Below are 15876 nucleotides of genomic sequence, written 5' to 3'. Positions count from 1 at the left end.
CCCACGTGCGGGACCGATCCCTGCCCAGCGCCGCCACCGAGCGCTACCGTCTCTTGTCCCGCGCCGCCCGCCGTCCGCCTCTCCCCGCCGCGCCTCCCCATTGGCTGTCCTCCCGGCTGGTGGGCGTGGCCGCGGTGGGACCGGCCCGAACCGGCTCTCCCCGCAGGGGAGAGGAAGAAGGAGAAGGGCGCTCTGTCAGTCCTTTCTTCTGATTGGCCGTCCTGGGCCCGGTAGGCGGGCCATCTTGCTAGAGCGCCGCGCGATTGGTCGCTGGGAGGGCTGAGGGGCGCGGTCCGCCCCGGCCCCGCCCACGCCTCCGTGACCCGGCTTATAGCGGGCGGTCGGCGCGGCGAGGCGTGCGGGCGGAGATGGCGGCGGGTGCTGTGGGGCCGCGCGGCCTCTTGGCGCTGCTCCTCCTCCTCGGCGGGCTGGCCGCCGGCGGCGCGGGGACAAGTACGGCACGGCGGGGCCGGGGGTTTGGCCGGGCTGGGGTGGGAGGCTTTAGGCTGGAGAGCCCTGAGGGGAGGTGGCCGGGGGGCGGCGAGGGGGTGCCCGGAGGCGAGTGTGGCTGCGCGGGGCAGCTCTCGGCCGGGGCCGGGGGCTTGGCCGGGCCGGGCGCCTTGGGCGGCTTTAGGCCAGGGAGCCCGGGGAGGGAGGTGGCGGGGGGGGGGGCGGTGCGAGGAGGGACGACCCGGAGGCGAGCCCGCCGCGGGGGCCGGCTCCGCGGGGCGGGTCTCGGCCGGGGCCGCGGGTGGGGGCTGCGGGGCTCCGCGACGGGCTGGGGCGGCACCGGCGGGGCGGGGCGGAGCGGGCGCCCTGCGGCGAGGCACGTCGCGTGGCGGGCGGGGCCGGGGGGGCGGCGGGGGCAGCTGGACCCTACGCTGCCGCCGCGGGGCTCGGGGGAGCGGCGGGGCCGGGCCCGGTGTCGGTGCTGCCCGGCAGCCCCGGCTCGGTCGTTCCCCGGGCTCCGGCGGCCCCGCGGCGCGGTGAGCCGGTGTCCTGCGGCCCGTCCGCCGCTGCTGGGCCGCTCCTCAACCGGGAGGACGGTGAAGGCTGCGGTGCTCCGGAGGTGCCGCCTTGGCTCCCCCTTAGTGACTACGGGAGTCTTCCTCGTGGCAACTTCTCCGGTTTCTGGGGCTTATGAGGAGTAACAGATCTCTAGGCTTTAAAACCTTAAAGAGATTCACATGGTGCCTAAGTTGGTAATCCCCTAACGAGGAGGCAGTGCCCGCTGGTGGGCTCTGGCTGCTGCTGGTGGGCTCCGGCCGGGAGCTGGATGCAGTTCGGGGAGTTAGAGCGGCCTCTTGCTGGGCGCTTCAAAGCGCAGCCCCAAACAAGCCGGGATTTGCCATGGGCTGTTGCTCTGACGTTTCGTTTTCTCACTTCTTGAGCTTGCATCAGAGGAGTGTGTGTTTGGAGCCGGAGGTGAGCAGGCTGCCTTGGCGAACACGGCAGTTTTGTGCCTGGAGGACTCTGCAGTGTCTCCTTCAGACCTGGTGCAGGAGGTGCTGATGGTAAAAGCTTTGTGTTTTGGGGAGTGGTAGAAGGCTGTTTCTGGCTGTTCAGCACATCAGGTACTAAAAATTTGTAGCCCATTTGTGGTGTCAGACTTACTTTAGTGTCGTAGAGCCAAACCCAAAGACTGAAGCAAGAGAGTGGGAGGATTCTGAAAAATCCAGGGGTAGTGACAGAAGCATCTGCTCCAATATCTCCTTGCAGCAGAATTGCATTTTAATACTGCAGAGGAGGAGGGCAGGGGGGAGCCTTCTCCTAAACTTCACAATTGGGGTAGAATGTGGGCTTCATAAACCAACCTGAAACTGCCTGCATCGGCTGTTTCCCGCTCCCTGTGCCGCACTGAGCCATCCCCGCTCCGAGGGACTGGCACGAAGGAGGGGTGGAGAAGGCTGTTTCTGTCCTCGGTCTGAAAAGCCTCAGAAGGAAGAACTGCTCTGCAGGCCTGTCAGCTGTGTAACGCACATGTCCTGCCCCAGCCGTGGGGCCTTTGGGCTCGGTGTGTAATGACGCTGATTCTTTAAGTAAACAGAGTCAGGGGGCTGGAAGGTGAGGGCGTTCACCTCTCAACAGTGTTTAGATCTGGCTTTGTGGAGCAGACTCCATGAGAGATGGTCCTTTTAATCCGCAGCGTCTCAGCTGTTGGTAGCTCACCATGCAGAACAAGCGGCTGAGGCATAGGTAGGTGTTCTTGGACTCTGTGCCCTCTGGGGAGGTATCCCGGCTGAAAACACTTGCCTTTGACCTCTTTGTGTGGTGATTGCCTCGTTATGCAAAAACTTAAGGAGAGAGTAGATTTTATAGCTATTAGTGGAAATGGCAAAAAGTGTCAGAGCCTCATGTATCGCCTTCCAAGGCCAAGAAACAAAGGTCATGCCAGGGAGGAGAGTGTACCCTGTGGGACGGTGCCGGCTCCCTGCCAGGCTCGGCTGCCCTGAGCGCTGTCCCAGAGTGAGCTCAGCTCACAGACACTGTTTATACCACAAGGACTCCTCCCTCTGCTTGGGGGAGAGGTTGTTTTTAGTTTGAAGGTGACTTGGGAGAATGTTATCTGGTCTTGTCTGCCTTCACCACTTTCCAGCTTGATCAGATACCACACTGTGCCCCAGAGGAGTGTCCAGCTCAATTCTGTGAAGAATGTCTTGTTTTCATGAGCTGGCTTTGACTTGCAGCCCATCACCGTTTGGAAGATGTTTGAGTAGCTCTGATCAATTCCGGCGGGTTGATGGTGGCTGTGCTTGTATGCCCCTGGACTTGGCAGGCGCTTCCCCCAGCCTTGAGTGCCGAGGATTTTGATTGCCTGGTCTGCTTTGTGTTGAGAGGAGAGGGGATATTAATCCCATGTGAACGCGAATGGTACTTGCTGTTGTTACAGCTTGCTGAAGCTTTTTAGCCTGTCTGAACTGCATGAAGTGCCCTCTAACTCAGAGCAAATAACCTTGCAACAGCTTATTTTGTCAGCACACAATAATCACCTTGTATCTGTAAAAAACCCCTTGATCTTTACTAGCTCCCATTTTAAATCAAGCTGTAGTTAAAATGGGACAGGCTTCTACAAGTGCTGTAGACAGTTCCATGACTTTTCAAAATTAGGTGGTTGGGAGTGTTTAATCACAGGGCTGTGGTGTTAAAAAAAGCATATTTGGCACACAGGTCAGTTGTTCTAGAAGTGAAACTCAACGTATGAGAAAGTTGCTTACAGCTGGTACGTCCCTATGTCTTTTGGGACCCCCATCACCTCCTGCTTTTTAAAAATCAGTTCCAGAAGATTATTCTGGTGTCTCTGGGACAATTTTGTCATCCAGAGTCACTTGGAAACATTGAAACCTCCTCAAACGTGGTGTTGAACAGTGTGTTTCTGCATGTATCCAGTACTGCAGTCGGTGAATGAAATAGCAACTGAGGGTTTTTAGCCCTCGAGTTACTCTCAGGCCTCTGTTTCAAGGTGCCTCAGTTTTGAATATCGGCCTTTTCCTAAGAGTGTGTTGGTCTCAGGTGAGGGTCAGATCTCTCCTTCCTTGTCCAGGCGTGTTTATTCTTCCAGACTTTTAATAATTTTTCCTTTGAGAAATGTGGAATTGATTTATTTAGGACTCTGAAATTTACCTTACAGACTTTTGTTTTGCTTGAGTTTGGGCAAACTTGGGTTTGTAACACTGATTTTGTTTCTACGCTCACAAAAAATGGTCATAGGATTTCTTATTAAAACATCTTCAGGCATTAAAAAAATTTCGCTCCCAAGCCCACCTCCTTTGTGCCTCTACGTCATGATACATATATGGAGGGTTGTGTACAATCATGAACTTTAAGAGCTTAGTAACTGAGCAAATTCATTTCTTGGAAGCAGTCTCGGTGTGCGGGGTGCCCGTAAGCCCGCTGCTGGCGCATCCGAAGCACAGTCAGTGCGCAGGAAGGATGTGTTGCAAGCTTAACTAGTTCTTCTTAAATCTGACTGAGGTTGAGTCACGTAAGTAGCCTTGACCCAACAGTGATGTCTTTTTCTGGAGCGATGTTGCTAGAGCCTCCCTTCCTGCCCCTTCCACGAAGAGCTCCCCTGGGGCGCTGCCCTGCTCCTGGCTGCTTGCAGTGCCTCAGGCAGCCTGCACCCGGGGTCGGCTGGCCGCTGCCGCTGGGCTGCGCCTGGCTAGTGGCCTCAAGGTGTTTGGCAGCTCAGCTCTGCGCAGTCCAGTCCCTCACGGACCTACCTTTGGACTGTCTGTTTTCAAAAGCTGAACCCTCTGGCCTCTCGCTGCAAGACCGGTTTGAAAACTACCGTAGTTCTGGCCTGCAGCCGCTTCTTGTGCTTTTAATCTGTTTAATTCACCGCTGCAAAGTTATCTTGCCTGAGATGAAAGGTCTGATTTCACTGTTTGACAACAAATGTTATGCATTTCCTCACCTGGCTTGCAACATCTTGCAGACTGCAAGACATTCCTCCCCCCCCAAAAAAAAAAAAAAAAGCTGCTATCTTAATATTGTGCTTAAAAGTATCTGCTGGGCATCTTGGAGTGATGAAACAGGTGTGTGAGAGCGGGGCAGAGAGCAGCCCTTGCAGCACAGCAAGGCCAGCAAAGGGTACGGTGTGTGTAGCAGCGGGTGCTGCCGTCAGCAGCCACCTGGCAAAGGTGCTGCCTGCCCTCCGCAGTGGGGCACGCGAGCGGGGCTGTGCTGCCTTGCTGCTGCCAGCCTTCCACCGCAGCCTGCGGCCGGGGCTTTAGCAGACCCGTGGGGCACCTCACCGGGCACAGGAGATGCTGAAATTGTCTGGGGACCGTGGAGGCGGGATAAGCCCTTGCAACAAAAGTCTCTTGCTCTTGAAATGAGGGTGCTTGGAGACCGGGCGAGCATCAGGGGAAGCGTTGCAGGCTCTTGGTCTGCCCCGGTGAGCATCGTGTTGTAATGCCGTCTGTCGCAGAAGGTCGGCAATGCCATGGCGGCTGAGAGTCTCTCGTTTGGGTAGTGGCAAATACTATGTGCTGGTTTGTATGTTCTGGTTTTGCAGCGGAGTCGCAGGAAGTATTGTTGGCTAGAGATGCAACAATTCAAAATAACAGCCCTGTCTGAGCTGGGCAGAGTTCAGAGAGTGCGGGGGGGGACAGAGAAGAGTACACTGATCTGAAGACTGTATGTGGCCTCTTCTCAATGGCTGAATTTTTTTAGCTTGTAGAGGGTGAATTCTTGCTTTGCACTAACACTTTGCACTAATACCTCTTCAACTCATAGCTGGTTTTATAAAGTCACCGCTGTCTCAAAAGAGACTGACTCAGGACAGCGTCGAGTTGTACTGCGAGGCGATTGGCAATCCTATCCCTGAGATCCAGTGGTGGTTTGAGGGAAACGAGCCAAATGAGACCTATGCTCAGCTCTGGGATGGTGCACGGCAGGACCGTGTCAAAATCAACGCCACCTACAACCTGCACTCTACCAGTACCATCTACATCGCAAACCTCACAAGCGACGACTCGGGCATGTATGAGTGCCGGGCTAGCAACGACCCTGACCGCAACCACTTGTCGAAGAGCCCCAAAGTCAAGTGGATCCGTTCCCAGGCAAACGTTTTTGTCATCGAACGTGAGTGGCCACACTGAGGCCTTGGCACTTGCTCGGACACCGGTGTCTTGAGTCTCCTGCCCTGCTCACCCCTGCACCTGTGTCCTGTGGCTCCTGAAAGCTCCCCTCACCCTCCCACCCTGGCTGTAGAACTGAGAGACTCCCACCCTCTGTTATCTCCCCCACCACCTGTGACTTGACCCAAAATGGCCCTGCTCAAAAAGGGTTGTGGCTTCCCAACCAAAATGCCCTTCGGCAATCCTGTGCCTTTTCTGGAGCCAAAGACCTGGAACCTACTGCTTATTCCCGAGTGCCTCCGAGTCCCGGTGCTGCCTTGCAGAATTGAGTCTTGATTCTGCGGTAGACTCTGCCCTAACAGCCACTGACAAACCGGCCCTTCCCTACAGCTCGTACAGCTTCTGCTCCTGTGAACAGTCTTGCTTTAAGCTCGCTTTCTTGCTAGTGATACAAGCTGTGGGGAACACAACCTGCTTTGAGTTTCTTGAGATGCAACCGTTTTTGAAATGGCCGCGTCTGTGTGACACTGAATGTGATGTAGTTGCTTGTCCTGTGGAAGTGACCGGACTCCCTCTACTTACAGAGCTGGCAACCGAGCTCTGGAGCTAACAGGCGGCTGCTTTGAGCAATAGAAACCTGGTCCGGTGTGAGGGAATTTAACATCCTGCTAAGGTCTTACCATGAATCCCGAAGTTAGCAGAGCAGCTGAGTGGTCTTTTCAGCATAAATGTGCTAGGGAATACAGAACTCCAGCAGAACCTTCTCCCAGTGGAATTTGGGTAGGAGGAAAAGCAAAGTGCCTGTCAGCCCTGTGCAAAAATTCTTCTTTCCAAGAGACTGAGGTTGGGAGGAAGGGTAGGAACCGTAGTACCACCAGGGTGGGCTGCTAATGGCAGCCGTTTTCTTGGGCTGCCTCCTACAAGTAGAAATGCCTGAGTCATCTTATGTTGCATAATTTACCACTGTTTCACACATGGAGGCCCAGGACCTTTTGGAGTAATGGGTCTGTGTGTTCTCCCTGGAGTAAATCTAACTAATCTTGTGGGCCGCATCAGGTGATGCGCTTACTGCTCGCATATGGCCTTGTTCACTACCCCTCGCAACGGGGGGTCTCGACTGCCGTCAATTATGTTACCTGGAGGTGTCTAAATCTGCTCAGATTCTGGAAGGTGTTGACACAGAGTGTGCTATAGTGGCTCGTAAAAGCAGGGAGCCGTACTCTGCCCTTCGCAGTATGACCTTTTCCATTGCTTATTGAGCACTTAGCTCTGCTGGGGCTGCACCCATCGTAGGGACAGCAGCAGGCTCAAAACTACCCAGGGCATATGGCGGCGATCCCTCTCGTGGTGGGAGCAGCTGCATGGTCAGCACTGGTTATCCCTAGGTGCAGTCAGGCCCTGGTCGCCTGGCTTTCAAGCCTCCTGTGCTGATATCATCAGTTCTGGTAGGAAACGGATCGCAACGGTAAGTGAAAGCTACGATAGGGACAAGGAGCTGTGGGTTTTGGTAACTGCTTGCATTAAAGGTTCTTGGGCAGGCACGTGACCTCTGGGATACCCCATGTTAACTTCAGTTGCATTATTTACGAATGCAGGTCCAGACATCAGAACTGATGTAACTGACGTTTCTGGCAAGCTGATCCTCAGCTGTAACATGACTGAGCCTTACCCTGGCATCACGGGTCACGAATGGATGCATGGGGACAAGGTAGTGCAAACAGACGAGGAGTCGAGTGTCTTCACCACTTACATGTGAGTATCGTGGGCAAGGTCAGATAAGAATCTGAGCACAGGGGACCGTTTTTTTACCAGATAAAGTTAGTGTTTCCCATCAGCTGAACCGGAAGCTAAGTGCTTGCAGCCTGGCTGAAAATGTAGGCTTTTGAACTTCAGAACATAAGATGAGCTAAACAAAAGTTTTGATAAGGCCCAACGTTTTCCCCTTTATGGGGATGTGGGGGCAAAAAGGAGGAGGGAGGGAAAGTTACATGCCACAAATATCCTCTCAGTAAGAGAAGTTCTGCTGCTTCATGTTTTTATGCGGGCATTCAGCTGGGCCTGGCTGGTTTGTCGGGTGCAGCGTGGCTCGGGCTGCCGCCTGGCCTGTGCCTGCACTGTCTGCCTGCAGCACCGGTGTCACTGTGCTAGAGCGGTTCTCCCAGAGCTTTGAGGGACCCCTGCTGTGGACAGGACATCGGCTCCCTGCGCCCCAGAGGCCATGTGTGCAACGAGAGACTCGGTGTATGTTGCCTCTGCCTTTGGGTTTTACGTACCTCTCCGAAGTCCAGCAGTTCTTACAGAACAAGCTGGGAAGCTGCCTCCACGTTATGGTCAGTGCACAGAAACTGCTTGCAGGGTGTAGCTGAGCAGAAGTGGGAATACCAGCCTTGCTATAACAGTGCAGTGAGCTTTCCTTTCTGATTACAGTCAGGCCTGGCTGGCACTGACCCAGCAGCTGTAGAGGCATCATGTCCTTTTGTATGGCAGTGCCGACGTGCCTGTCTCCCCATAGCAACAGGGAGCTGAACAAGGATTAAAGTATTTATAACCCAGCCTCCCTCGCGTGACCTCAATTCTTTAGCTGAGTGGTTTTTGGAAGTGGGAAGCGCCACGCACAGCACAACTAACAAACAGCCTGTTGTCCCAGTGCAGCCACAGGACTGAAACTTTGCCTGCCCCTTCCCTCGAGTGGGTATTACTAAGCTGCAGAAAGAGATGTTTGTTGCAGTGCAGCATAATCCACTAAATCTCATTGCAGCAGCTTTACACAAAGGAAAATGCGAGAGTTCTCCCTATACTTGGATAAGTCTAGAGTAACCCAGCCTGGATGTTTCTTTGCTACTGCTTTGCCATGTGTTTCAGTGGGCTTTCCTGTAGGGGGAGAATAGCCTTCCTCTGAATCGGTTGTCCTAAGCTCCTTGCCTGTCTCCTCTAGAGGTGAACTGCAGAGCTGATGTCTTACATGAGGTGCGTGGCCAAGTCCTGGGTTGTGCTCACTAGAGGACTCTTCTTGCTGCACTTCAGATTCTGTTGGCTTTGCTCAGCAGGGTATCATTTTTCAGTGAGCCTGGGGTCTGTATGGAAGAGGGAAGGGTATGGAGTCGGCCACTTCTGAAGTGTGCATACAGCGCTGCACCTGGTGATGGTGTAATGCTGTCCTGGTGCTCCTGGTTTTCTTCATCTACACTAGCTAACAGTCTAGGTCTTAAATTTTTTCCCTTTGAGGCCCTGATGGCAAGTCTGCTTTAGGTTAGGGAGTGAAAGCTGCTGGTTTCAGGATTCAGGACACGAGATCAGGAGGTCTCAGTGACTGCTGACTTGACAGGCCTGTGTCAGACTTGGGTGTACATGAAATCCTCTTCTGCCGTCCTCTGTGTGGGGAGAGACGGGTGGGGCGCCGGGTTGCTGTAGGTACATGGTGCAGCGTAAATACTGGCACTGGATTGGGAGAAACTGCCTATGGAGGAGGTTGCCGATGCTTACAGGTGTCTGCTTCTGTGGGTCTGGAGTTCGGTATCTGTTTGTGGATAAGTCAGTTGTGCTGAATGCTTACTTGACGTCCTGTGCTTTGGCAGAATTGAGGGGAAGAAGGAAGAGCACTCTGGCATCTATGAATGTATCTACAAAACAAGCCCGATGATGAAAGCGCAAGTGAATATTTCAGGTAACTTTGTATGTTTGCTCTGGGCGCGAGGAGGGAAGTGGAGAAGCTGTAATCTCCTGAATGCTTTGCTTTGGTATCTTTTCAGCTTCTTGAAAAGCTGCTTCTAGCCCTTACTAAAAAGGCTGCAGGACTCTACACACATACTACCAGACTTGCTCTGTGAGGCAGCTCCGTTTATCAGGCAGCTGAAGTGTCTGAAGGGTCAGCTCTTCAACCTCGTATTAAATCAGCCTTCTGCTGTTCCCACAAGAATAATGGGAGAGGGATAATACCTGGTGGGCAAATCTGTTTGAGCCTTTCTTGAAGGAGCTTGATGTGCTTTCCTCTCTGAAAATGCCAAACAAAGGGCAACTGAGGGGAATAGACCCCTAACATATTTCTTACCCTGAAGTCACGTTTTATGGGTAACTGATTCTGGCTAGGTGGTCTGCAGGGAGTACAAACCTGTGTGTTTTCTATAATGAGGTGTCTGGTTTTTTTCTTTTGCTGTAGTTGCACCCCAAGTGGAGGCATACAAGAAGTCTGAGCATGGGAATGAGGGGGACACAGGCGTGCTGACCTGCAAGAATCCCTCTTTCCCCCCTGTCAGCTTCTGGTTATGGTACAAAACCGGTCAGGAGGTAAGTGCTGTGGTTTGCTCTTTCTCCCCTTCTGCCTCCCCTACTTCCCAGCAAAGAGGTGGAGGAGCTTATCCCATCAGAATTAGCTGTTTCAGAGCAGCCTCCTCAGTGCCATGGCAAGGAGGATTTCTGTAGTGGTAGGACAACGCATGGTGAGCGAGCAGCTCCCCTGATGTCAGCACTGCCCTGAGAGCTGTCTGTCTGTCTTCCTCCCTCCAGCCCATCGTCAATGGTTCTGGTCGATACATTATCAAGTCCAGTGGCAACAAGACAGAGTTACGCATTCTTAAACTGAATATTGAGGAGGATACAGGTGACTACCACTGCAATGCCACCAACTTTTATGGCTGGAGTGCCGCTACGGTAAACCTGCGTGTACGCAGCCGCCTGGCAGCACTCTGGCCCTTCCTGGGTATTGTGGCAGAAGTCCTCATTCTTGTCACCATCATCTTCATCTATGAGAAGAGGAGGAAGCCGGATGAGGTTCTTGACGGTAAGAGGTGCTTTGGGGTTAAATCTTTCTGGGTAGATCAAGTAACTTGGGTGCGGGCAAAATGTTCTCTAAGAGAACTTGGAGTTCCCTTTGTCGAATGGGTGTTTATTTGAGGGCTGCTTCTCCACCATGGTAGTCTTTACCAGTCTACTTCATCCGTGAAGTGGGAGGTAATTGCACAGCAAGCTGTGTGGTGGATCTGGAGCAAGAAAAGATTCAGTGCAGGTCAGCCTGACCCTTTGTCTCACCAATTCCTCTGTACTTTGCTCGAGTGCTTCACATGAGCATCTGCACGACTGGTTTTTCTTTGGCAGCTAACATTCTGGAGAAGCTGATTTCTCAAAGAGTAGAGCTTTTTTGGTGCTGCAAAATTGGGGGACTGTCAGTGGCTCCATAAGACCAGGCTTAGCTTAAGTCAGGTTCAGTTCTTGGGTCTCTTGGTTCCTCAGATCCATAAGTCCTGACTCTCAGATATCCTCAAAGCCTATTGCTATCTTTAATCTGTTCTGGAAATACCAGCTCCTCCCTTTCCTTATCAGGAAGTATCTGCATTGTGTTAGCCCAGCCACCCCTCCCTTATCTGATCCAGTAAACAATGAAGTGTAAATGCTTGGTATCCTTCCTGCTTGCTGGGTCGGGCCCCTTGGCCCTCTGCTGGGGAACAGCGCATCAGGTAGGCTGAGTGGCGTGCAGTGCAGCAGAGGGACTTAAACCAAATATCCCTCCCCTGACTACGGGCCTTGGAATTCTACTCAAGGCAGTTTTACAGGCAGATGCTTTGCCCTCCAGCGCTCTTGGCTGGAAGGTAGATGTCATCTTAAGGATGTTGTAGCTACATCTTCCAGAAAAAAAAAAAACTAGCCTGTGGGTGTTGGGTGATCTGGCTTCTGATGGCATCAACCTGGTCCAGATCATGTTGAGTGCTGACCTGTCAGAGCTGTGGCAGGTGCTTTGACAAAGACGGGGTGTGTACACTGAAGTGCCCTCATGCTCCTTGAGTAGAGCTCTTAAGCTCAGGTTCCTAAGTGCTTGTGGATGAGGATGCAGCATCATACCTATTTGACAAACATAGACAGCTTTACACTTTTCTGGTGTAAAGTGGTGTTATCTCCCCAAAAGTCTTTAGCTTTGCCCCTCTTCAGAGGAGGTAACAGTAAGGCACTGCCAAGCCAGCTCAGACAAATGCTGTTCCTCAGGGTGTGTGGTTGTGAATTGGCTGCTCCCTGTTACCTGGGCTTGGGGAGAGTCTGGCTTGTGTACGGTGTGATATTCTTGCTGGTGTTATCTTTCCACTCTTCCCTTCTCTGCTGCTGGGTGCCACCTGGAATGGTAAGTAGAAGATAGTTCCAGCCATGTTTCTGTATCTGTCCTCTCACCAGCTGTATGCAGATCTTGGTGCCCAAGGCAGTCCCAGCGCTTACAGCGTGTCCCTCACTGCTCAGTGCCATTTGATGGGAGCCTGGACTGTGGAAGAGATGTTGGGGAGCCTTCTGTTGGAAGGCAGCAGATTGCAAGGAGCTGGTGAAAGGCCCCAGGGCTTATCATGTGTTGGCAGAGTTGTTTTCTTAACTGTGCTGCTCAGTGTAGCAAGAACGTGGTGTGCACTGTGTTTATTTTGGTTTCACAGAATGTGTGGGGAGGAAGAAGGGTGTACTGCTGATGATGCTTAAAGCCTCATTCCTGAAACATCCTGTTTGGATTCACCTTTACTTGCTGTTAAAGCCTGTGCTCTGATCTGGGAGCCATCTAAATTAGTGGTGCTGAAGGGGTGGGAACAGCAGGTGGATCGGTGGCAGCTGTGCTGCCCCAGTGGGTGGGTCTGTGGCTCTCTTTTCCAGTTTTCGGTACTGGTGGTGAGAAGGCTGGCTGGTACGCCGAGGATACACAGGGTGGAAGTGTTAAACACATGTTACCAGTCAGCAATGCTGCTTCAGAGACTGCCCAGATGCTTCCCTGTGTCATTCTACTTCTCTGGCCTCCTGGGCTAGGCCCAGGTGTGCCTCAGGGCTAACGAGGTGCCAGACCTGACCCCTGCTGATGTGTGGTGGTGGTGACTCGGTGATCCTGGGAGCCAGGGCTACCCTGTGCCAACAGAAGCAACTGCATAACAGGAGCTTATGTCTAAGTTTGTGCCTTGTCTAAGCTTAGCGAAGAAGCAGATTAAAACTCATGTAGGGGGTGATAGTCTTCCGGGAAGAAGTAGCCCCTGCTCTGCCAGAGCCTGGTGAAACAGGAGCTTTGTGGGTGAGATGACCTTTTCGGTTCAGTCCTGTGCAGGCAGTAGTATCCAGTGTATCCAGTAACCTGTCTGGAATGCAGTCCCCAGAGTTTTAAGAGGTGGCAGAGATTACTTCTTGCGTGTTCTTCCCTGATGCTGTTCTTTCTCTCTTTCTATGCTGTCCTGAACGTGAAGATGATGATGGAGGTTCTGCACCACTGTAAGTACCTTGCTTTTTCTGTTTAGCCAGATTTGTACTAGCAGATCACATCCATCCAGGGAATCTGCTCTGAATATAAAAGCTAGCTGGTGTGGGAATAACATGCTAGCTTGATGGGTGGGAGATGTTGCCCTCGTGGTTCGTTTAACGTGGGCTGCATCTAAACCACATATAGCACTGGGGGTAGCACCAGCGTCTCAAACTGACACTGTTCTGGTGACTAATCTCATCTTGCCTTGTCTTGACCATCTATTTGGACCCAAATTGCATTAGTGAGTAGGGTGAGGCTTTGTGCGTTTTCTTTCCTCACTGCCCCTTTTCTCTTTCTAGGAAAAGCAATGCCACAAACCACAAGGACAAGAATGTCCGCCAGAGAAATGCTAACTAGGAGCAGGGGCCAGGTGAGTGCCATTCCTGAGGGCAGAGTTGCAGCCGAGAACTGCCGCTCCCCTCACAGCGAAGGGCTCCTACAGCCTGAGGTGCCTGTCTGTAACCTAGCTGGAGCCCTTGATCAGCCGTGCAGAGGTCTGGCTGGCTGCAGCATCTGCATCTGCGAAGGGTCTCTGGAAGAAGCAGAAGCATCCATGCAGGCAGAGGCTCTCCTGGCCCAACATTGTGCTGCAGGGCGTGGGGAGGTGGAGGGGAATATGTGTTGCTGTGAAGTTTAGGCACAGGCCATTAGTAGCCTGGCAGGAACCTGCCAAAGCTGCTGGGACTGCATGTGGGGACCAGCAGCGTGTCTGGCCTCTGCCCAGACAGACAAGGGGCGAGGGAAGGTGTTGGACTCTACTGTGGGGCTCTTAAACATGGGAGACTCAAGGCTGCCTGATAACTCCTGCCCTGGGCTCAAGCAGGAGATGAGTCCTAGCCCACAGCTTTACTGAAGGGCAGCCTTTGTCCTGTACGGCTCCATCAACCCCCTCTAGCACAGTGCAGCCTTACCGGTACAACTGGGTGATCTAACTGGCTTTTCTTTCTCTTCTGCCAGGTGGTGTGTAGATGAAGAACTCGTCTGGACAACTTTGTTTTCTTCTGATTTTTTTTTTTTTTGGTAAAATAGCACCATGAAATATTCTAGTGCATCCTTGCGATTCAGTTACTTCACTTTCTAAAGAAACTTAAGTTGTAGAATCTAAAATACACTTTTTTTAAAAAAAAGAGTTGTGGGAGGGTTTTTCTACCTGTCAATGTAAATCCCTTGTTTCTGGTAGTCTAGGTCACTGGCTGTCTCTGTCCTAGGTTTCTTCATGTTGGTACAGAGGGGGTGGGCAGGAGTACAACTTATTTCTTCCTCACCTTTGGGAAGAGCAGGGTGCGTTGTGTAGGGCCGTTCTGAAATGCCCTCCTTGGCCCCACCTCAGTGTTTGAGGCCACTCAAGGAGCTGTGGATAACAGACCTGAACGTGCAGTGAAATGTGTGCAGTTCCTTGTGTGCTGCTCCACTGGCTGTGGCTGGCATGGCCTGTGTTCCCAGCAGGTCTGTTGTCCTGCCCTCTTTGTGTGGGTCAGGGAGAAACTTCCCTGGTGACTGTTTGGAGATGACCTGATCTGACCGAAGGGCTTATTGAGGAAGGTGGTTCTGTGTCTTTCCCAGTGCATCACCTGGAGCAAGGCTGCACCCTTCCCTAGCGTGCAAGCAGCATGTGTCCCTGGAAGCTACTCGGCCAGGGACACCGGGCACATCTGCTGGTGCGGCTCCTGGGGAGGAGCGAGCGAGGGGCTCGTTCCTCGGTGGGTGCCACAGCACCCGGACCTGCGCACAGAGCCCTACCGTGTCGGGCAGGTTCCCAGCCAGCTCCACCAGAGCTGCTTTAGTTTACCCTCTTAAACAGACAACCAGGAGGCAGTGTTAGAGCTGGGCACTGGATAAATTATTGCTGTTAACTTGTTTCATGGGTTCATATCTCTTCTCAAGTTGCTACAGTGGGGGATAGGGGCGGAGTGAACAGGGGCTGCAGTGCTGGGGGACAGTTTAACAGCATGCATTCTTGTGCTTGAGCCATTGTGATGTTTGTGTGACATTGGAGCCTGAGAGCAGAAAAATGCTCAGTGGAGTCTAATACCTTTATTGCTGGGTAGCATTGAACTGTTAACACACTTCACAAATAAAGATGATTCCTCTTTCTTTTTTTTTTTTTTTTTCCATCTTTGTTTGGGCTCTGGTCTCCCTTCCCTGCTGGCTGGACCCCTGGGTTGCCTGACCTGCTCACTCACTTCTGGCTCCTCTGACCGAAGAGCACAAAGCTGTGTCTCACAGTTCGGTGCCGGCTCTGACTGCCCTCTAGTCACCAAGTTCTTGCAGCTGGAGGGGTGTTTGAGCCTTTGCGAAGGGAGACGAGCGCTGCTCCCTGCTCTGCAGAGCCTGGAGAAGTGCTGGTCACTGGGGTTTGGGGACAGACATCTCACCCTGCTGTGCAGCAACTCAGTGCCTTGTAGCTGTGGGGTCAAGGATCAACCCCAGCTTACAGGAGCCCTTGCAGCACATGCTGCTTCTGTGTCTCATGCTTCTCTAAGCAGTTATTTTTCTCTATCCCTGCTCTGTCCTGTAGGGGAGAGTGAAAGTGTGAGGCCTTTGCCGCCTTTGTGCGCAGCATGGTGCCTGTGCAGAGGATGGGGTGGGGGGTCCCCTTCCAGCTGCCAGCCCTGAGCTCAGTGGGCTTCTGCTAGTGCTCCTGTGCTTGGAGCAAGGCAGCGGGGGCTGTAGGCTGGAGAGGAGTCCCTGCCTGCCTGATCCTGGCAAGCATGTGAGCTGTGGTCTTGCTCTGTAGTCAACTGTTTCTCCCTCCCTGGGGAGGGGTAACTGGGGACCATGGGTCTAATTGCAGGGCTGTGCCCGGAGAGCTGCTGCCTGCTGTGCCAGCAGGCTAGAGCTGTGGTGGCCTGGCCCTTCTTGATAGTGTTTCTGCTGCCTCAGTGTGTCATCAGCCAGGCCGGCCCTGGGGCTGACCAGGCAGCGTGGTTCTGCAGCACGTAAGTGGGTTATGCAAGCCTTTCACAGCTGGCCTCGTGCTTGTGGGTGCTGTCCTGGTGAAAAAAATCAATGCGTGGCTTAATTTCCTTGATGAGGATTATGGGTCCC

General features: G+C 53.1%; 1 protein-coding gene across 1 annotated transcript; it reads left to right on the top strand.

The window, feature by feature from the left end:
- The first annotated feature begins 168 nt into the window (after window positions 1-168).
- On the top strand, window positions 169-14931 carry BSG (basigin (Ok blood group)). Its single transcript, XM_075077349.1, has 8 exons — window positions 169-453; window positions 7178-7334; window positions 9158-9246; window positions 9739-9866; window positions 10086-10359; window positions 12773-12797; window positions 13128-13198; window positions 13786-14931. Exons 1-7 carry the CDS (start codon window positions 369-371, stop codon window positions 13183-13185), a joined length of 816 nt encoding a protein of 271 aa, XP_074933450.1. The 5' UTR covers window positions 169-368; the 3' UTR covers window positions 13186-13198; window positions 13786-14931.
- Window positions 14932-15876: the final 945 nt, after the last annotated feature.

This window comes from Phalacrocorax aristotelis, chromosome W (genome assembly GCF_949628215.1).
Source record: "Phalacrocorax aristotelis chromosome W, bGulAri2.1, whole genome shotgun sequence".
Lineage (NCBI taxonomy): Eukaryota > Metazoa > Chordata > Aves > Suliformes > Phalacrocoracidae > Phalacrocorax > Phalacrocorax aristotelis.
This window is presented reverse-complemented; position numbering and strand designations above follow the sequence as displayed.